This window comes from Fusarium odoratissimum (genome assembly GCF_000260195.1).
Source record: "Fusarium odoratissimum NRRL 54006 unplaced genomic scaffold supercont1.27, whole genome shotgun sequence".
In the NCBI taxonomy this organism is placed as follows: Eukaryota; Fungi; Ascomycota; class Sordariomycetes; order Hypocreales; family Nectriaceae; genus Fusarium; species Fusarium odoratissimum.
In genome coordinates, this window is record NW_022158711.1 from 19,860 (window position 1) to 38,633 (window position 18,774).

An 18,774-nucleotide genomic window follows, 5' to 3' on the forward strand; every position below is an offset into this window, starting at 1 on the left:
TATTATTGGATCTCCCCTACAGTATCCGTCTTCCGCAACACGATGCCGTCGGAGCGGCCCCGCCATTACAATTGTCTGTCCAAATTCGGTTAGTACTCCGCCGGTCCCGTCGGCCTTTTTATCAAGGCAATTGAAGGGTGTATTATAGGTGGTATCGCGGTTTCTTTGGTGTTCCGGTCACAGTAATTCGTCATCACAAATATCCACTAAGAGCTTAGTGGCTAACTCGATGTTATTTCAGGGACGCACCGCACTATCTACCTGGGACCTACGCCTGCCTCACGTAAGACCCAAGCTAGTAATAGATCTTCATATGCTGATGTTTTCTAGGGCTAACGGTCTTATTCTTATCACGATCACGGTACTTGTCCTCTACTATGTAAGACAGAACGCCCCGACGGAGGAGGGCAAGACTATCTTTACGTACACTAGCATGATTACCTCCACCAAGCACAACATGCAACTCATCTACTCAGTACTGTTTTCCCATCGCTTATTCCGGCGTAGGGTTGCTATCAATCCTGACTCGATCGGTTACAAAGAGTGGTGAATTGGGTGTAGACATGTTTCTCCAATAAAATATATTGTCTTCGTAGCAAAAATACGACAACTTTCACCTGCACTGACCCATGTCGGCCAGGGGAGTTGTTATATTCGGTCGCCGTAAATTAGTTCTTGCTGAAGTCCCAGCTTGCGTTATAAGACTTTTGAAGTGCAACTAGATCAACGTCGTGCTTTTGTCGCCGGCCTCCCTTGCCAAAATGCTGAGCGTTAATCTGGAGCAAAAGCCTCGAGGTCGAACCCTCTTCTATCTCTGCCAACTCTGGAAAAGCTTCGTCAAACTTGGCAGTGATTTCTTCTGGCGTAAAGGTATCCCTCGGTTTCGACTCGATCTCCTTCTGAAAGAAGCGAACGTACGCTCGTGTGTGGTCCGTATCCTTACTTCCATTGAAACCTTCTTGGTCACTGAGTGCATGTCCTGGAATAATTCTCTCTGCACTGAGAGAGTCGATTAGTCGCAAAGAGTCGAGCCATGCTTCCGTCATTGACGGGTCATCAAGATCAGCGAGCCACATATGCATTCCATGGCCGTATACGACATCGCCGGCAATCAATGTTTTGATGGAGGGGATCCAGAACATGGTCTGCTCAGGGCTGTCTCCGTTGACAGGCCCAAGAAGATGGACAATATCGTCCCCCGGAAGCGAAAAGAAGGTCGACGGGAAAGCCTTGGGGATTCTAGGCGAGTTGGCAATGTTTTCACCACCTAGTGCCGACTTCCAGAATGCAGTCTATTTCTATGTTAGCTAGTCAATTGTTTGGTCTGAGCAATTACACACTTTGCCCTCGATGATGTCATTGATCAAAGCCACTGTCTTCTCGGCAGCATATAAGTCGGCTTCAGGAAAGCTCTCCAAGATAATGTGAGCAGCGAGATAGTGATCTGGATGGAAATGTGTGGCAAATATCGCCACTAATGGCACACTGGCGTTGGAGCGGATCCACGGGACAAGCTCTTTTGCTTGAGGAATAGTCAAGGGTACATCAACGAGTACAGCTGCTTGACTACCCACAATCAAAGACGATACCATATCTTGAGCAATGCCATGGCTGATGCGGGTTTCGACTCGAAGCCGTGTAGGCGCCATTGTTTGCTTATCCGAATTGTACTGTTATGATGTGTAAAGAGGCTAGGTGAAACCGTCGAAACTACCCCGTACGTTGTGAGAAAAATGCATCTTCCCCATCTATCCCACTCGGTTGTCTTGAATTGTCTTAGTCAGAAACCTTGTGAACGGACCAGCTGACCAAAAATGTTCGCGTCTCAACATTGAGGTGCCAGAGGAGATCATCACAAACATCGCAAGCAGTAACAATACACCCCTAACTGATGAAGCTGGCGATAGATGATAATTCTACTTTTGTGAGCCTGATAGCTTTCAAAAACCATATGGCAGAGGGTATCTGCGATCGCTTGTAACGCCCGGTCATACACTTTCTCTTCACCCTGCACGCCGGCCCTATATTCAATTTCAGCCTCTTGTTAATCGGCGACTAGGTCTCTGAGACTGGTGCACTAGTGTGCTCCAGGTTGAGGAGCGGAAAGGCGCGTTCTTACCCAAAGACAGGCTTTATGTTCCTCGCTCTGCAATGCGCCACAGCATCTCGTCATACTGAAGCGGGGTTGCGGCGTTTTGCAAAATTGGAACAAAACTCTAGTCCCTTACCAACTAACTCACGGTTTATACCCTGCCCCATTTGTACACAAACATGCTCTACTTGTTCTTTTGCAATTCCTCAAAGCTCTAGTAGTTATCGACGTGTAAATTCCAATGCTTGTGAGCCACAACAGTAGTGGACAGTCCCCGAGGCGCAAACGCTCTGTAATTTCGTGCAGGGAGTGTCAGCGACGTAAACAAAAGGTATTTGCACCTGCATTTAACAAGGCACCCCAGACTAACCTTGTACTGCAGTGCGACCGTCGCCAGCCATGTGCTCATTGTATGAAACGAGGTAAAGCAGTAAGCGTGTTCGTCTCCCTAGGGACATGCCATTCGCTGAGGAAACAAGACGTCTGCCTCTATGATTTGGATGCCAACCGCGCACCCTCTACTTTCCTCCCTGTCGAGCTCCAGGACCAATCCATGAACGGCGTCTTGCAAGCATGCCCAGAACCAATTCCACCCGCCTCGGGCGTTGTACCCGATGAGTTCAAACCATTGGGTTATTGCGACAATACAAAGGGAACACCAGGAGTCCTCCGTAGTCTGGGGGAGTCTGCAAGTCTTTTGCATCAAGTCCCGCCTAGGGACTGTCCTGCCCCTGGTGGATACATGAGCATAATTCGAGAACTTCCGTCTCCAGACACATAGACATTCTCGTGCAAGACTTCCTTAAAAATGTAGCATGGCATTACGATATCGTCGACGAAGCTACCTTCATCAATCAACTTGCTCAATGGGGCCGCCTGACTCATGATCAATTCAAGGGAGGACCAGACGCCTTACCGGCCACCCTCATCTATAATGATGGATTCCGTTCTTTTCACGCGATTTGCTGATAGGCTATCACTTAATCGCAAATGGATTGAGACGGCGCAGTTCTCTGCTGTCGACGCCGAAATGTGTCTCGCCATGGCTTTATGCTCTGACATAGAACGCTTGAAGATACAAATCTCAGACGATCGAATTATGGGTAAATCAATGCATTTCGAACTCTTGTATACCCTCCTGGATAAATTCAAACATGAGAAAATCCTCCCGAACCTTCGACATGTTGATATCGACAAATCTGAATGCTTCAAGTTCAGCCTCTGTGATCCAGAGCCAATCCTTCTTATGCGTGCTGCACCTCGTCTTGAGACACTGATCCTCCGAGGTCCTGGGGGCGAGACATACGCTGATCAGAATAGCGACTCGGATATACAGGAATTCTGTTCTGGAGTCAGGAACATCACCGAGTTTCAGATTCTCGGCCTACCATTCTTTACAGGTAGTACAGGTAGTTGGCAAACTCTTGAACTAGAGCGAATTCTCGGGGCAGCTCAGAATCTTAACACGTTCAAGTTTGTCAGTGATGGTCATAGTTGCTGGCATACTCGGGCTCGCTCCCAAGTCTCACCAACCCAGTTAATCGAGTTCCTCAGCCCACGAACTCAAAGACATTGCAGCGCCTCAGTCTGAACTTGGACAGCAGGTTGGAACCCAGTCAACGTAACCTAAAGAAACCCCAACCCATTACACCCCAACAGATCAAGCAATTTACAAACCTCACAACCCTCGAAGTCGATTCCTCATGCTATTACAGCCATACGGTCCAACGAAATAGAGACGGAGTTATCGTTGAGCAAGAAACATACCTAGTCGACTTTCTCCCGCAGGCAGTTCAAAATTTGACCATCTTCTTCAATAAGTCGGCGAGGTATGAGATTATGGATGATATTACTTATCTAGGGCAGCGCGCTGTTGCTGAGGATTTTCCGAAGCTGAAGAGGGTTCAGATTGATGCCCCTATTCGATATACAATGCCTGGGAGTGATAGCTGGGATGATGATTGGGATAATGAGCAGCTGGCGAAACTGTCGGCGGAAATGGATGTGCGCAAGGAGGAGTTTCAGGAGGCGTTTGTTGGGTCGGGTGTTGACACGCAGTTTAGGACATGGTATATCTGGGAGGAAGGATGGTTATGAGGCTATTCTAGATGACCTGGGGGCAATGCAATAGGCTGGTATGGGCTGCTAAATTAGCAACAGTCGTCTATAGAGAGTTGTTGCATAGTGTTATTGGGATCTTCAACCACTTAAATAGCATGGTAGCTAGATAGTGGCGATATCAACATGAGAAGCGTGGAAATAAGTGGCCTAGCAACACGCTTCTATCGCTGTTTGGTAATAGTAAATCTCAACGGGAACCGGGAGCGAGCCGGGACGATAAGCATGTGGAGTTGATCGCGGAAGTGATTTGGCACGGACATTATCCACCAACAGGGCATCCCAATGCACTTGACATTCAGAGGGTTGTTGATAGGTACGATGGCCTTTTGAGTTTATGGCTAAGGTTAGCTCCGTGGCAGTGGCCTGGGCATCAGTTCAATGCACTGTAAATGACTCGTACCTCAGTGAGACATTGTCACCCGTGAAACAGGCTGTTGGCAAAGTCTAGCCCCGATGTCTTTACCTGTAGTCTAGAGAAAGTCCCTGCGATCTAGAGTCTCCGGGTTCGAGGGGATTTCTCACTCGAGGGAGAACCAGACCCTGATGTAACCCACATCGGCAATTCAAGAAGCTCAGCGGTCAGACCAGTAACAGTTGTTGAACCTACATGACGGACCGCACTACCGAGCGCCATAAGCCGCTAGCCCACGGGGTAATGTCACACCCAACAGAAGTGCCGCTGATCATTAAATCCGTTAGTCCGCCTGTTTCCGGGGAGGCGCACTGCAAAAGGGGCTCGGACCTCTCATACTGTACAGATCACACTTCAATTGCTCGCCCTCCCAGTCGCTCTCCTTCTCCTGCAACATTCATCTTCCTTTTTCATTCCCATGTCCTGAAGAAAATTACTTCGGGAGGCAGCGAAAGCGTCCTGATCATCGCGCTCTCTGATGACATCGCCTACGGGTCTCGGCGCAACGATAATCGCAGTTTGTGTGTCGCTGACCTTATTGGCGGGTTTATTTTTGGGTCTACGATTGTATTGCAAGATCATTCGCCATCGGGGCTTCTGGTGGGATGATTACATCTTGATTGCGGCATGGGTGAGTGACAGCTAATCTATGTTGAGTTTGCATCTAGGATCCGTAAGATCCGTGATAGCAACCGTCCGTCCAGGGCGCTTGACCGCATTTCAATCCGTCCCGTCGAGCTAACAGCACGCGTTTATTCGTTAGATCTGCTTGGCCATCGGCACTGGTCTCGTCATCTTCAACGTCACCCTCGGTTTCGGTAAAGACATGTCAGAGGTTGATCCAGCAGTCGTACCAAAAATCGCACTTACCGGAACAATCTTCGGCCTCTTTGCAGTATTGTCCGCAGCATGGAGCAAGACGTCATTTGCATTGACACTGATCAGACTAGTCGATGGCTGGATGAGCTGGTTTCTCTGGTTTCTCATCATCGCGACAAACATCACCATGGATCTGGTTATTGTATTCTCTTTTGTGAAATGTACGCCGGCCAAGAAGGTCTGGCATTCGAATCTTCCGGGAACCTGTTGGAATCCTATGGTCGCGACGTACTACAATATCTTTGCTGGAGGTTAGTCTTTGCCTTACCGGGAACTGCACTTACTGACTGTAATCAGCTTTTTCGGGATTAGTTGATCTTATCCTCTGTGTCATTGCCTGGACAATCATTTGGAAGCTTTCCATGCGGACACGAGAGAAAATCGGAGTCGGGATTGCTTTGACCTTTGGTGTTTTGTCAGTTTCTCAGGGATCTGCGTATGTCTACCTACTGATGATGTTTTAGTGCCGCCGCCACTGCAGCAGCCAAATGCTACAAGATGCTCGGCCTTAGCAGCAAGAACCGGACTCGTCAGTAATTCTATATCTCGTCACCACTTATTATTCACTAACACATTTCCCAGTGGATAGAGTTGGCATCATTATATGGGGCACTACCGAGTGTGCCGTCACCATCATGGCAGCATCCATTCCCGTCATGCGCATACTGGTATTGCGCGTTTACCGCCGCACGCCTGATCAAATCTCCAATCGACCTCTACGCACTCTTCGAGTAATCAGTACTCTGGATAAGAGAGCTTCAACAAACAACACAATGCCAAGCTATAATACTGAAGAAGGCGCGAATATGCTAACAGAAGAAGGGTTAAGAGACCTCAGTCTACCATCACGGACAATCTCAGCTAGGCAGAATGATATAGGTCTGTATGAGATTAATGGAAAGGGTTAATACCGCTAATTTTAGAGATATTTATAGAGATAACATGATACCTTCAAGCTTGCCTCAGGAATGTAGATACAACAGAGATCAACTTCAAAAGATGGCCTAACCAATCTGGCATCTAGGTTAAGAATGCTCCGCTTCAATAATGCTCTCAACAGACTGCAAAGGTCTCCAGATCTTGAGAACCCTCAATCCAGCACTCTCGACCAGCTTTATCCACTCAAGTTCTGTTCGCTCCTTGGCAGCCAGGCACGCCATCATGGTGATATCCGACGTCGTCACGCGCGCAAGAGGCTTGGCGGAACTAACTAGACTCTCATGGATTAAAAGCCTAGAGTAGCCTGCTTCCATAGCATCAGCGAGGTGCTTGAGGATCTGGCATGCCTGTTTATCCTCCCAGTCGTGCAGGACATTGTGCATGAAGTATGCACGCGCGCCTTTGACAGGTTGGGGGGTGAAGAAATCATGGGGACAGACAGCAATCGTATCAGGAATGGTTAGTTCTTTGAGGATATCAGGGAGATCTTGAAGGACAAGACTACCCTCGGGAATGTCGGAATGACGAAGATGAAATTTAGTCAGATCGTGGCCTTTGCTACCCCCAACGTCTACCACCAGTGCTCGATCGAACTTAGCGCCAGTAATCAAAGACTCAGTAGGGTATACCTCTGGCCAAGGCGTGAGATTATACTTGGAATGACTCTCCATCGCATCGTTAAACTCTCTTGCAGCAACGGGATCAGCACCAAGAGACTGAAACAGGTTTTCCTGTCTGCCCTTCATGAACTGCCAGTTACAGTCATTGGGGTCCGTCGGGTTCTTATAACCTGTTTTCTTAAGATATGCAGGGAGGGTTTGGAACATGGGGTTGTTGACGAAATTGTATAAACCGCCGTAGACATTGGCCAGGGCTGGATCGGCGGTGAGGGCGTGGACCCAAGGTGTCGGCTTGTAGGTATCCTCTGCAGTCTCGATGACGAGATTCTGGCCTGAGATCTGTCGAATCAAGCGCCCTAAAAACTATCAGCATCCATTTGATAGCAGAGACGGGGCGACTTACGGATAAGAATGGGCTCAGTACTCGTGAGCTCAGCCAGTTCATCACAAGTCCGCTCTCCACCACCAGCGTCAATCCACTTGGTGAAAACGCCAGCGTCAATCAAGGACTTGGCACATGCGGTTGTCGCTGGATTAACCCAGCAGTGCTGCCAGACTGTATCCCATGGTTTTTGAACTCTACTGACAGACAGAGTGAGTGCATCGAGGGCACGAACGCGCTCTGCTTCATTGGCGAATGAACTGGCGTCAAGGCCTTCAAGAGCCTGGATGAGATTGTCTGCTGATGTCATGACGAAGGAGAAATGACGTAGTCGGGCAAGATGGAAGATCGTGCAGCGAACGAGGGAAAGGCGTCGTATGATGGACAGCGACGATTATTGAGAAGGGAAAGATAGCAGGTTATAAGGGGAAGTCGTCCGACTTACCTCAACAGAACGAGTTCATTTCGGCGCCAAACCCGCCAGGCTATGTCTGTACATCAACAGTGACCTGTTCAATCGTGAGTCTAGTCCATAGGAGGGTAGAGCGCCGCGGTACGGCCATGTTTTAAACCCGGTCTAGTTCCGAGGTAGCCGCAGCATCGGCCCCAGTCTCTTTCTATATGCAAGATCAAACTCAATTACATCGATCAAAATATTACCAAGATTTATATATGATGAATTATAGGTTTCTTTAAGAGTTAATGTATTTATAGACTCGACTGTTGGTATGCGCAATGACATTCGCCATAGGTCGAGGTGATCGTGGAGAAAAGCATTGTTTTTAGCGCGAAGGATCCGATCCTTGGCGAATTCTGGCCCCTGCGGGCAAAACTAGGAAATGTCACGCCATGCAGATCGTTCAACGTTGAAAAAGATCCGATCCTACAGGTTTGTCATCAATTGTGACATTACATCCCAGGGACAATGCCGAGATTCCTATATAGCTCCCATGGTCAAAGGCTAATTGCTATATATCAGAGCGCCTATAATATAACAAAAATGGCTCCGCTTTCAGAAAACAGCTACTCGCCCGCAGAAATTACCGCGATTCTTCTGGACTTTTATCTGTTCTTGACAACACTTCACTACGATGCTTAGTACCTCAAACTCCCTCCAGCAGAAGGCTGGCCCGGCATGGAACCCTTGTTAAAAAGCCTTGGGAGCTCAGACATGGTCGGCCAAGTCATGAAGCGCATTCCCTACTTTGACAACAACTGCAAAGCTTTCATCCACTACAAGTCTCGACTGGTAGACTATCCAACCCTGCCTCAGGATTGTTTTGAGCGTGTCATGTGGGGGAGAGTATCGGAGATCAGATGAGATATGTTCAGAGCGACGACAGATTACAATTGACATGCGCGATGTTTTACCACTGGCTACTGGTCGCGAAGCCTGGGGCAAGTATATCTGGTTGAATGTAAGAGATGGGGAAATTACTGTAGAAGAACGCCTGATGCATGACCTCCCGCAAATCGACCTGAAAGTGTTTTTCGATGGGTTAAAGCAAGACTACGTCACTCTGAAGCTCATCCCCTGTCACGGACGGATCACTATCGAAGCCGACAAAATTAAAGAGCGGCCTGGCGGGGAGATCATTACGTAGGAAGAGGTGATTGCACAGGAAGAGGCATGGGGCACAGCTCTGGATATCCAGTATATCAGGCAGCTCTACCAGGGCTTCGGATGGCTTCTTGCCTTTAGGAGAGATGAAGCTTTCGATGCAGTCGACCAGCTGATGGACAAACTTGCAGAACATAGGAACGAATGGGAGCCCACGGAGGAGGATTGGGACGATGACGATCACTGGTGTTGATACGTCTTTGTCGATTGATGTTTCTATAGGTCGATCTAGCGCCTAGCCACCTGTGTACCTTTGTTGGTTATAACTAGCTCTGCATTCGTGATAAATCCATCCATGGCTGAAAGTGATTTTGAACAGCCGGGCATTTTCTTGCAAGTCGAAGTAAAATCATATGGTCGCTACAAGGATGACATCGAATTAAACACGTCTACTAGCAAATTCGATCTGATGCAAGTTATCAGTCCCCATTGGAGAAAACCCGCTGAGCGCACTTGAGTGAAGGCGGCTTCGATCCCCGCGTCTCTCAGTCCGAGGGTTGCGGTTTTTGTTAAGAAATTATTTCAAATCGAGACTTGTTAGTGGACGAGCCGCACATTAGTCTGCAGAAAGGCGTCATGCCTGATCAGGTTCGGGACTTGTCGCTTTAGTTTCCGAAGCCTTTTCTGTGACACCTCATTCTTGATTCGTCTGCGTAACAACTTGCTGTTGAGCAGGGTGCGGGGGACTTTCACCCGATAGTCAGGTATGAATTTATATAAAAGAGCTAAAAAGCACAATGATCCTCTTGTTTCCTTCCTCTCTAGACAATTATAATTAAGCTTCAAGTGTATCCCTCTTGTTATTAATCATGTCTATAAACGGTGCAAAGACCCTTAACCTTAAGGATAACTACGTCCAGATCATTAATGGCAAAAGTGCCCTTATCCCAAAGACCCACCAGGGTATAAACCCGGCTACCCTGGGTACTATTAAGAGGCGACTAAAGGGGAATCGTCTAATAAATTGGGTTATCTAGCTTAAATTTGGACTTGAATTAGTTGGGCTCGGGCCAAGTTGCTAATTAGTTAAAAATAAACCTAACCCTATACTTTATGAACTGTATGGTAATAAAAATATCAAGAATTAGAGGGCAAAAGCAATGGCCAAGAAAGCAAAAAGAGAAAACAGTACCAGTTCTCCCCCGGGAAGGCTCGAACTTCCGATCTCCCGATTGTCTATGAATAACAGTCGGACGCTTTAGCCAACTAAGCCACAGGGGAAATGCTATTATTAGATGTTCAGGTTCGTACAGCGTCCCATAGCCGCTAGCGTGGTCTTGGCTTACCCTAAGCATTATTCACTTCCTCTTTGGGAACCACTAAACAGCCATATGTTTATGCGCAACAGCTCAGGCTTAGCTGTTCATTATTAATACGAGAGATAAGCCGATGGACCCGGGTTCTGTTCTCTTTGCTTATGAGACAAACGAAAACGTTCAGTCGCAACTATATGCTGCCAACTTTGATTTAATTCAACAGATCGTTTCCCTCGAAACGTCAAAAGAACAAAGGTTAACCAAACAAGAAATTCAAGCGTGACATAAGACTTGTGAAAATGAACGAATCTATGTCTCAGTAAATGTTCGACCTGGTTCCTTTCACCCATCTGGTATAAAGTTTTCATTCTACCAACTGTGAATTATCCTTTCCTACATTATCGCATCACATCTCACCAATAACACTCTACACCATCTCAAACCATAGCCTACTCTCGCTATACATACAACTTGCATCACATCCATCACTCAAAATGCCTTCCTCCACTACCTCAGTCTCCGGCTCCGACGCTGCTCGCAGCAGCCCTACACCTTCACTTCAAAGTCAATCATCTCTTGTAGAGTCGCCCTGCAAGTGCGGCTCCAGCAAACCCGACTGCCCCAAGATCGGACTGGAGATACCAGAGGATCAAGATAATGTCTTTTCCGACGCTATCGAATCTGTCTTTGAAGATGAATATCCCTCAATCCAGTTCAAAGCCTTCGTGCACGACAATACCTCAGAAAGCATTATAGTTTCTATAAGGAATCAGACTACTGCAAAGACTTTTACGGCAACTGGGAAGCAGTCAAGCATCCCTTCAGTTTTCTAATTATAATGGCGAATTTGTATAAAAAAGAGCAAGGTGAGAAGGATTGGCCTCTTGAGTGGGAGGACGAGAGTGCTTTGACTTTCTTCCTCGACAAGATTGTTGCAGACTGGATGTGGAATCTTTCAGATGGAGAAGCGGCTAACGTTAGGGGGCTAGCTAAGATCATGGGGAACTTGATCACGGTTAGTACTGATGATAAGGATGCTTTGAGAAGGTATCGGGGTGAAGTGAGTCATTTCCTTGCTGGTCTTCGCCCTGTTACTGACTTCGAGCAGGGAGTCGAGGAAGTGAACAAAGCAGAGGCTTAGGAGCACGCTCTTTCTCACGATTCTGTGTTTGATATGACATGGTAGGTAAGGGAGAATAGGTATGGGGCATGGATCAGGCTAGGACTTTTACTGAAAAGAAGAAGGAGGAATTTTCAGCAATAGATCTATTGAATAACACCCATAAGGAAGGGCTATAGCGTCTAGTTACTTACAGCGCTGGAAGCCCGAATTGATCTTATTGCATGCACTTATAAGAAGCCAGTAGAACATTATTTTGCATTTCATCAGTGTATGCTTGTTTGTAAAACAAAAGAATGAGGTACGTCACAAGAACATGTGTTGTTCTAGGTAACATGTAAATGTTCTAAACCATCTTGCCGCGACCCGGAACCAATAGCCATACATCCAACTCGAGTAATTCAGAAAACTCGTCGCAGACTCAGTTACGTTCACCAGTTCAGCCCAATCAACAACCCAATACAAAGCGGCGCAAAAGACCAATGCTGCCACTCCCCATGTCCAACTACATTCCTCGCGACAAGCCCATCAGTAACGCACATGGCCAGCGCCCCAAGATACCCCAGGCTCATTAGCTTCCTATCCCCAGTGAGGCTGATGTTGAAGAACAAAAAGCTAATGACGAGATTTCGACATCCGTAAATTCGCGTAATTCCACGGACGAGTTTTCGCGCCTCAGGGTCTGTGGGAATTGGGTACTGGAAGGATTGGAGGGTTGCTTCAGGGCGCGTGAGGAGATTGATGCCGAAGAGGGCGGGGATGAGAGACACGACGTGTGTTGCGCGGTTGAGATAGATGAAGGACATGATGAGATGCTTGTTTGATAGAGAGAAGTTGACGATTTTGTGTCGGTTTAATAGAATTCTGGTAGGAGATAAAAATTACTCGAAGGAGAATGGCGGAGATGAGACAGTAACGCCGTTGGCTTTGCGCGTCAGCACTAAATGTCAGCGATCCTATCAGTGGTCTCACGTAAGCAGATCAAGCACTCTGAAGCCTCAGGCTAAAATCTCCTACATCTCATTCTAGTTAATATGAGGGCTATTCAAGTAATTTTAAAGTTATTGTACCGCATTCATGTCAATTAGAACAGAGCCGCTACCGTAAATATTGCAGTTTAGTCCGTGACCAGTGTCGTTTATGTAGCCCCAAACACCTTTACATACCCGTCCTGTGTCAGCGAATTGTGTAAATCACCAATCCACAGCACACTGCTTAACATTTCCCTACATTGTATCCAGCTAATCACACCAAGAACGTCACATGTCTCGCGAATAGCCTGCCGATGCCACGTTCGGCCAAAGTCCTCAAAAATACAGCCCCCAGCAATTAACAGCGCCCAGAGCAAGAAGGTCGAGTGCTCACGACGGCAGGGTACAAACGTCTGAAGTGCCATCTCCAGATTAGTCGACAGGTAGGACATTCTCTTCCCTACCCCGGGAAGACTAAACAGGATGCTCTTGATATACACGAGCATACACAGCCTCAGAAGCTCGCAAGTCGATCGGGCGTTGTAGGAAATATGGAGCAACCTGTTTGGAAGAGTTGTGCTTATGGAGAGGAAGAGTTCTGGTGGAATGGGCGAGCTTTCACTAGATAATCTGCTGTAGTGTTGCAGATCGGCCCATATGGAAAGTAAACGCCTATCTGTTGTAAGGTTTCGAGAGTCCAGGAACGTGGACTCTGGAGCGAGACGGATTGAAGACTTTGGCATAAGTGAATCCCAAGATTGAATATCAGGAAGAAGGCGGGGCTTTCGACCTTCGGCCATTGATAGACAAATCTCTATCCTGTACAGGTCAGCCATATAAATTGGTAATAGAGGAAGCAAGTACCTTTGACACTTCATCTCCGCCAACGCTGCAGTTCCAAAAGGCGATATCCCCCCACGAAGTTCAAAAATGCGACATATCCCATCCATATGTTTCCTCGCAGTTTCAACATCTCCAAAGCTAGACGCCGCCGACGCCAAGTTAACGATAGCTCCCACCGTCGGCATGGCCGTTGCGGTGCTTTTGTCTTGAAGACTCTTTTGTATACAGCGTAGTGTCTCGCCAAGATGATATCTCGTTAGTATACTGAACTCGACTCCTTGGCAGACTTCTTTAAATGCCGATGCTGTGAAGAGGATGGAGTGGAGAGATACTTCTTGCGTGTGCATGTCGCTGAGGCTAAAGATGTGAGACTCTGAGTCATGGGCGACTTTCATGTCTATGGCGTATCGACAGGGTTTTGGCGTTGTGAAAGCTGGGGGAAAGTGCTGGATCAGTTTCCGGTTCGTTGACATAGAATCTGTGAGAATACCTTGATACGTTAACTCTAGCATATACGGTTTTAGCTCGACTTCTGATCGCTGTAACAAAAGCTCTGGTGCTAGCTTTCGTGGGATACTCATTGTTGACAGATTATCCTTGCCAGGTTTCTGGACATTACATGGTTCTGCTATTGAATCGGTACATGGTACTGATATGGAAGATGCACTGCTATCAGTTTCCATAGTATGCACCAGGCTTTTATCGGGATTCATTCGCTCTTGAGCCCGAGCTAGTCTGTCTGCGCGTGTATTCCTTCCACGCATCGCATGGCTGCGGATCTTTCTCATTGTACCCTTGTCGGGCTTACCAGATGACGTGGTAACCACGAAGATGGCCATATTGTATAAAACTGGGTCGTCAAGCGGAATCTCGTCTATGGCAGGCGGTTTTATTGATCACATGCTCTATTTCTGAAGTTATTCGGTCTTGATCCATGTTGAGAGTAAGCACTTCTAGGTATAGAGTTGCCCGGAGTTCTTCCGTACTATTTGCCAAAAAGGGTTTAGAGGATCGTTCTTGATCGTGATTGGGCCTGTTCAGTAGCAAATGCGGCTTAGTCGCCTTTAGCGTCAGACTGGCAGCCAGCAATTCAGTTCAGTCTGTTCCTGACAAGCATTAATAGATCGACTGCCGCGCCAAGACCGTACCTTTTTCCAATACGGGAGTAGACTTTGCTTTCCTGACCTCTTGGTGGCTTCTTCTACATATTAAAGCTAGAAATACGTGTTAATATGGATCTGTAATATGGCGAGGTCTTATATAAATAGGTACAGCATCCTCTGCTGTATCTATGCTTGAGCTTGATTAGCAACTACAATCAGTCCAAGTCGTCCGTCGCTTTCATTCTTCCCATCACTCCCCTGCTTGACTAATATTCCCAACACAATGTTCTGGACCAAAGAACAAGACTTCAACCCAAAAGACATGCCCTCTCTTGAAGGAAAGGTCATTCTCGTCACAGGTGCCACCGCCGGTTTAGGCAAAGAATCCGTCCTCCAATTCGCACACCACAATCCCCAGCGCATTTATCTCTGCGGTCGAAACCTGCAAAAATCACAGCTCGCAGCCCAATATATCAAGCACCATGTCCCATCCGCTTCAATCAGACTCCTCCATCTTGATCTTGGCTCGTTTGCCTCTGTCAAAGAAGCAGCGCGGATCATGCTCTCAGAATGTGAAAGGCTCGACATCTTGATGCTCAACGCAGGCATCATGTTTGTCCCTCTTGGTCGTACTGCAGACGGTTATGAGATCCACTTTGGCACGAATCACATGGGTCATGCGCTCCTCACGAAACTACTTATCCCGTTGCTCAACAAGACAACGCGTATACCCGGTTCAGACGTGAGAGTTGTGTGTCTTGCATCCCATGGACACGTCTATCTGAACAAAGGCGGCATCAACTATGATACCCTCAAGACTGACGGCGAGTCAGTTGGTCTTTATCAGTGCTACTACCAGAGCAAGCTTGCCAACATCCTCTGGGCGCGCCAGCTGGCCAAGAAGTTTCCGCATTTCAAAGTGTCTGCTATCGATCCTGGTCTGGTGAACACGGAGTTGTTAGTGAAGGCAACGGGTATGGTTTGGTACTTGTATGCAGTGGTGAGATGTATGTTGATCACGCCTGTTGCAAAGGGCGTTAGGAATCAGCTTTGGGCGTCGGTTTCAAAGGATGTTGTTAGTGGAGAGTACTATGAGCCGGTTGGGAAGCATGGCCTGGCGACCGAGGAGGGTAGAGATGATAAGTTGGCGGAGAAGCTCTGGGAATGGACTGAGAGTAAGTTGGCCACGGTTCTGTAATAAATATTTTCTATGCGCTGTTTATTCATAGCATTCATTTCTTTACTACATATTTCACAATCTGTAATAAACAATACACAGTCTTATATGCTTGGAGACAAACGTTCCAAGTTTAACTAGTTGTCAATCGCTGTATATCCCTCGAACTTATCATGTCCCTGACAACCTGCCACCCTATGCTCTGATTATGCATTTTATCATACTCCCTCCCCATAAGCATACACCACTTCTTCAAGAACCACGGTGAAGCTTCCCAGCTCTTCATATCCCAGGGTGGATAGGTATCCCTCACACTCTCACCCTTCTCATGCTTCAGTCGCCATATCGTCAAACCTCCTCGCTCGTATATATCTAGCTTAAGTTCCCAGTTGTTAAAGACATGGGGCATTGCTGCTGATAGCATGATTGCTCGCTCGCGGAGAAAGGGAAGAGGGATTAAATCAAGGCTTGTGTGGTGCGGGATGAGGATTTGCGCCATTGTTGGGCGGAGGTGAACGGGGATACTGGTGTTGTTAAACGTCGAGAGGATGTTTGAGCCTGCTTGTATGAGGGTTGCGTGATCAAGGGTAATTGAGAGGTTGGGTTGATAGAATGGTGAGATGTGTTCTACGCCGCAGTTTGCGATGACGGAAGGGTCTAGACCGAGTGAGACTGCATTGGTGAGGCACGATGTGAAGATGGCTGCCGGTGAGAATTGAAGCATGTTCATGTAAAGGTCTGGAAAGTTCGGCTCAAGCTTTTTGACAGAGTTGTTCTGAGATGATGGCGTGCTGACAGAATTGTCGACAGTCTCCAGAAAGTCCTCATCACATAGAGATATCTCCTTCATTGACCTCTGCTGCCCGGAAGAGTCTCTCGGTGAGAGTTCTTCTCGTTTTAGAAGAGGTCTCAGGCGCTGTCCGCAACTAGCTTGCGCTTGAGCCTTCTCTTGCTTCAGTCGTATCCTCTCTTGTTTCTGTCGCTCTCCTGCAAGGTCTTGTTAGTAATTCCCATGGGACAAATGGGGCGTGGCGTACTATATGCTTTTTGCGCCTGGCGATTCTGCTCTCTCCGCGCCGTAGTTAGAACGCGACGCTTCGCTGGTGGAGCGTCATCATCCCTGCTACTCGTCCGCTTTCGAGAGACTGCGTCATCCCTATTGGCCGAACCGTCTTTCACTGTATCGCGCATGGCTTGAAGATGGATTGACTGGACGTGGTTCGGAGTGATTTTCTCATTGGAGCATGTCAGATTCGAAATATTGGTTGTTTGGCGGAAGTGATATCATGCTAAGTCCGAAGTCCGTGGGGGCGAATTGGCTTACGGTTTTTGAGCCAATCAAAAGCTGCTACGCCAGTAAGCGACAGCGGCTTACGGTCTATGGCTCCATCCAGCGAGCGATTGAGGCTAGAGTCAATACAAAGGCAATAATTAATACGGAAGAAGGAAACACAGAAGTCAAAATTAACGCCGCAATGTATAATACTATAAATATGCCAGCAGAATGCGCCCTCATAGCCATCTCCATCACTTCATCATTGACCAACTTAACACCATCTTATTCACCATACACTCTTATCATGTCTACCAAGACCATCGCTGTCGTCGGCGCCACAGGCACCCAAGGAGGCTCAGTCGTGAGAGCATTCATCTCCCTACCCAACTGGCATGTCAAAGCCCTCACCCGCAGCTCAAGCTCAGCTAAAGCCCAGGCTCTGCAAAACCTCGGTGCCGAGGTCGTCGAAGCAGACATGAACGACCCAGAGTCCCTCGTCAAAGCTTTCGATGGCGCTCACGCTATCTTTGTCAACACTGACTTCTGGGCTCCTTACACGACTGCTCTCAGTCAAGGAAAAGACCAAGCTACGGCTCAACAAATCGGTTATGATACCGAGGAGCGACATGTCAAGAACGCTGCTTATGCTGCTTCCAAGACATCTACACTTGAGAAGTACATCTACTCCGCACTTGGCCCTATGAAGGATGTCTCCAAGGGAAAGTACTCGCACTGTCATCATTGGGAGACCAAAGCTGCTGCTGTCAAGTACATTGAGAATGAGACGCCTGAACTGGCTAAGAAGACATCTTATGTATACATGGCTGCCTACGCTACGAACGCTTTCTTGTACCCCAAGAAGGATGCCGAGACTGGCGAGTATATCCTCGCAGTCCCTGCGTCCAAGAATCTCAGACTCCCTGTCATCGATATCGAGGGTTCGGCTGGGTCGTTCGTCCGAGCCCTCGTTGAGGATGAACCCGCTGGAACAAAGCTTCTCGCCTACGACAGCGACTTGAACATCCTTGAGGCTATGGACACCTGGAGCAAAGTCACCGGCCAGAAGGCTGTCTTCCAGTCAATGACCGAGGAGGAGATGCACAAGAAGACTGGTCTGCCTTACGAGGTGCTTGACGGACCAGCCTACCTCGATGAGCATGGATATATGGAGGGTGTCGAAGGGGCTATCACACCAGAGCAGTTGAGCAAACCTGTCAAGACGGATAGTTTCGAGGAATACCTTCGCAAGCAAGACCCAGAGACCTTGCTGTCTTTTGGATACGGACTCCCCGAGCCTCCGGCGGCGAAGTAATTGCGCAGGGAAACGCTGGTGATAAAAATTGTTGGGGGCGAAAATACTGGACTGTGAAGAGGGAAGCATTACGAAGGATTCGATCGTATCACCATAGCATCTTTATCATAGGCTAGAATGCGAGAGCTGAAAAAGTTCCCTTCGATTGACCAATCGAATAAATTACGCCAAGTCCCCCATTGTAACCCCGAAAACAAGCTCCGCCACGCAACGCCACGGAAAACGTCTTCCCGCCAGGCTTCAATAACTGCCGATAACTGAACTTATGCTTGATTTTGTCCTTGAAATCGGCCGACTTGCTATAATCTTGGCGCTGGCCCTGTTGGCCTGTGCAAAAAGGTCCTTGCGGCTTATGCCAAGGCAGAGATCGTGAGTTTTTGCACGCCCAACGTGGTTAGTGGTTTGTTTCCCAGATGAAGGATCTGCGCTGGCGTTTCATCTGCCGATTTTAGAGTGTAATCTTTGGGGTCGGGGGATCGCTGATAGGGCGGTTTGGCGAGAATGGGCTGAGCGTCTATTGCTGTGCCGCGATGCTGAGATTAGGTTATGCGAATATTACGATGGGCTGCTGGGCTCATGATCTAATTTGCCCTGGAACCATCATTTATCATAGGGTGAGGACTTAATTGTTCAAGCAATTCTACTCGACT

At 47.8% G+C, this 18,774-nt stretch overlaps 10 protein-coding genes and 1 non-coding gene across 11 annotated transcripts; 6 read left to right on the forward strand and 5 right to left on the reverse strand.

The window, feature by feature from the left end:
• Nucleotides 1–402: 402 nt before the first annotated feature.
• On the reverse strand, nucleotides 403–1,734 carry FOIG_12480 (uncharacterized protein). Its single transcript, XM_031213390.1, has 2 exons — nucleotides 1,341–1,734; nucleotides 403–1,292 (listed from the first exon to the last, which is right to left on the reverse strand). Exons 1-2 carry the CDS (start codon nucleotides 1,647–1,649, stop codon nucleotides 669–671), a joined length of 933 nt encoding a protein of 310 aa, XP_031056721.1. The 5' UTR covers nucleotides 1,650–1,734; the 3' UTR covers nucleotides 403–668.
• Nucleotides 1,735–3,029: 1,295 nt separating this feature from the next.
• On the forward strand, nucleotides 3,030–4,189 carry FOIG_12481 (uncharacterized protein; the record flags this gene model as incomplete). Its single annotated transcript, XM_031213391.1, has 2 exons — nucleotides 3,030–3,579; nucleotides 3,630–4,189. 2 exons carry the CDS (start codon nucleotides 3,030–3,032, stop codon nucleotides 4,187–4,189), a joined length of 1,110 nt encoding a protein of 369 aa, XP_031056722.1.
• Nucleotides 4,190–5,103: 914 nt separating this feature from the next.
• On the forward strand, nucleotides 5,104–6,412 carry FOIG_12482 (uncharacterized protein; the record flags this gene model as incomplete). Its single annotated transcript, XM_031213392.1, has 5 exons — nucleotides 5,104–5,256; nucleotides 5,389–5,755; nucleotides 5,802–5,919; nucleotides 5,969–6,033; nucleotides 6,087–6,412. 5 exons carry the CDS (start codon nucleotides 5,104–5,106, stop codon nucleotides 6,410–6,412), a joined length of 1,029 nt encoding a protein of 342 aa, XP_031056723.1.
• FOIG_12483 (uncharacterized protein) lies at nucleotides 6,399–7,825 on the reverse strand. The gene is made up of 2 exons (XM_031213393.1): nucleotides 7,467–7,825; nucleotides 6,399–7,419 (listed from the first exon to the last, which is right to left on the reverse strand). Exons 1-2 carry the CDS (start codon nucleotides 7,753–7,755, stop codon nucleotides 6,530–6,532), a joined length of 1,179 nt encoding a protein of 392 aa, XP_031056724.1. The 5' UTR covers nucleotides 7,756–7,825; the 3' UTR covers nucleotides 6,399–6,529.
• A 975-nt stretch (nucleotides 7,826–8,800) lies between these two features.
• On the forward strand, nucleotides 8,801–9,259 carry FOIG_12484 (uncharacterized protein; the record flags this gene model as incomplete). Its single annotated transcript, XM_031213394.1, has 2 exons — nucleotides 8,801–8,863; nucleotides 9,050–9,259. 2 exons carry the CDS (start codon nucleotides 8,801–8,803, stop codon nucleotides 9,257–9,259), a joined length of 273 nt encoding a protein of 90 aa, XP_031056725.1.
• Nucleotides 9,260–10,203: 944 nt separating this feature from the next.
• FOIG_12485 lies at nucleotides 10,204–10,287 on the reverse strand. Its single transcript has one exon. It is a non-coding gene; the product is annotated as a tRNA-Asn (tRNA).
• Nucleotides 10,288–11,160: 873 nt separating this feature from the next.
• FOIG_12486 (uncharacterized protein) lies at nucleotides 11,161–11,463 on the forward strand (the record flags this gene model as incomplete). Its single annotated transcript, XM_031213395.1, has 2 exons — nucleotides 11,161–11,382; nucleotides 11,431–11,463. The coding sequence occupies 2 exons, from the start codon at nucleotides 11,161–11,163 to the stop codon at nucleotides 11,461–11,463; spliced, it is 255 nt and encodes an 84-aa protein (XP_031056726.1).
• A 219-nt stretch (nucleotides 11,464–11,682) lies between these two features.
• On the reverse strand, nucleotides 11,683–12,351 carry FOIG_12487 (uncharacterized protein). Its single transcript, XM_031213396.1, has one exon. The coding sequence runs from the start codon at nucleotides 12,246–12,248 to the stop codon at nucleotides 11,874–11,876; it is 375 nt and encodes a 124-aa protein (XP_031056727.1). The 5' UTR covers nucleotides 12,249–12,351; the 3' UTR covers nucleotides 11,683–11,873.
• A 2,291-nt stretch (nucleotides 12,352–14,642) lies between these two features.
• Nucleotides 14,643–15,557, forward strand: FOIG_12488 (uncharacterized protein; the record flags this gene model as incomplete). The annotated part of the gene is made up of 1 exon (XM_031213397.1): nucleotides 14,643–15,557. One exon carries the CDS (start codon nucleotides 14,643–14,645, stop codon nucleotides 15,555–15,557), a length of 915 nt encoding a protein of 304 aa, XP_031056728.1.
• On the reverse strand, nucleotides 15,543–16,804 carry FOIG_12489 (uncharacterized protein). Its single transcript, XM_031213398.1, has 2 exons — nucleotides 16,574–16,804; nucleotides 15,543–16,523 (listed from the first exon to the last, which is right to left on the reverse strand). Exons 1-2 carry the CDS (start codon nucleotides 16,725–16,727, stop codon nucleotides 15,670–15,672), a joined length of 1,008 nt encoding a protein of 335 aa, XP_031056729.1. The 5' UTR covers nucleotides 16,728–16,804; the 3' UTR covers nucleotides 15,543–15,669.
• A 304-nt stretch (nucleotides 16,805–17,108) lies between these two features.
• On the forward strand, nucleotides 17,109–18,124 carry FOIG_12490 (uncharacterized protein; the record flags this gene model as incomplete). The annotated part of the gene is made up of 1 exon (XM_031213399.1): nucleotides 17,109–18,124. Exon 1 carries the CDS (start codon nucleotides 17,117–17,119, stop codon nucleotides 18,122–18,124), a length of 1,008 nt encoding a protein of 335 aa, XP_031056730.1. The 5' UTR covers nucleotides 17,109–17,116.
• Between the last annotated feature and the right edge of the window lie 650 nt (nucleotides 18,125–18,774).

What these genes read in the sequence shown, in the direction of transcription:
- FOIG_12487 (XM_031213396.1), bottom strand. Translation starts at nt 12,248, where the DNA reads ATGTCCTTCATCTATCTCAACCGCGCAACACACGTCGTGTCTCTCATC.
- FOIG_12489 (XM_031213398.1), bottom strand. Translation starts at nt 16,727, where the DNA reads ATGCGCGATACAGTGAAAGACGGTTCGGCCAATAGGGATGACGCAGTC. An exon ending in CCAGGCGCAAAAAGCATATA is followed by an intron (nt 16,524 to 16,573) that starts GTACGCCACGCC and finishes AAGACCTTGCAG; the next exon opens with GAGAGCGACAGAAACAAGAG.
- FOIG_12480 (XM_031213390.1), bottom strand. Translation starts at nt 1,649, where the DNA reads ATGGCGCCTACACGGCTTCGAGTCGAAACCCGCATCAGCCATGGCATT. An exon ending in ATGACATCATCGAGGGCAAA is followed by an intron (nt 1,293 to 1,340) that starts GTGTGTAATTGC and finishes ACATAGAAATAG; the next exon opens with ACTGCATTCTGGAAGTCGGC.
- FOIG_12483 (XM_031213393.1), bottom strand. Translation starts at nt 7,755, where the DNA reads ATGACATCAGCAGACAATCTCATCCAGGCTCTTGAAGGCCTTGACGCC. An exon ending in TACTGAGCCCATTCTTATCC is followed by an intron (nt 7,420 to 7,466) that starts GTAAGTCGCCCC and finishes GATAGTTTTTAG; the next exon opens with GGCGCTTGATTCGACAGATC.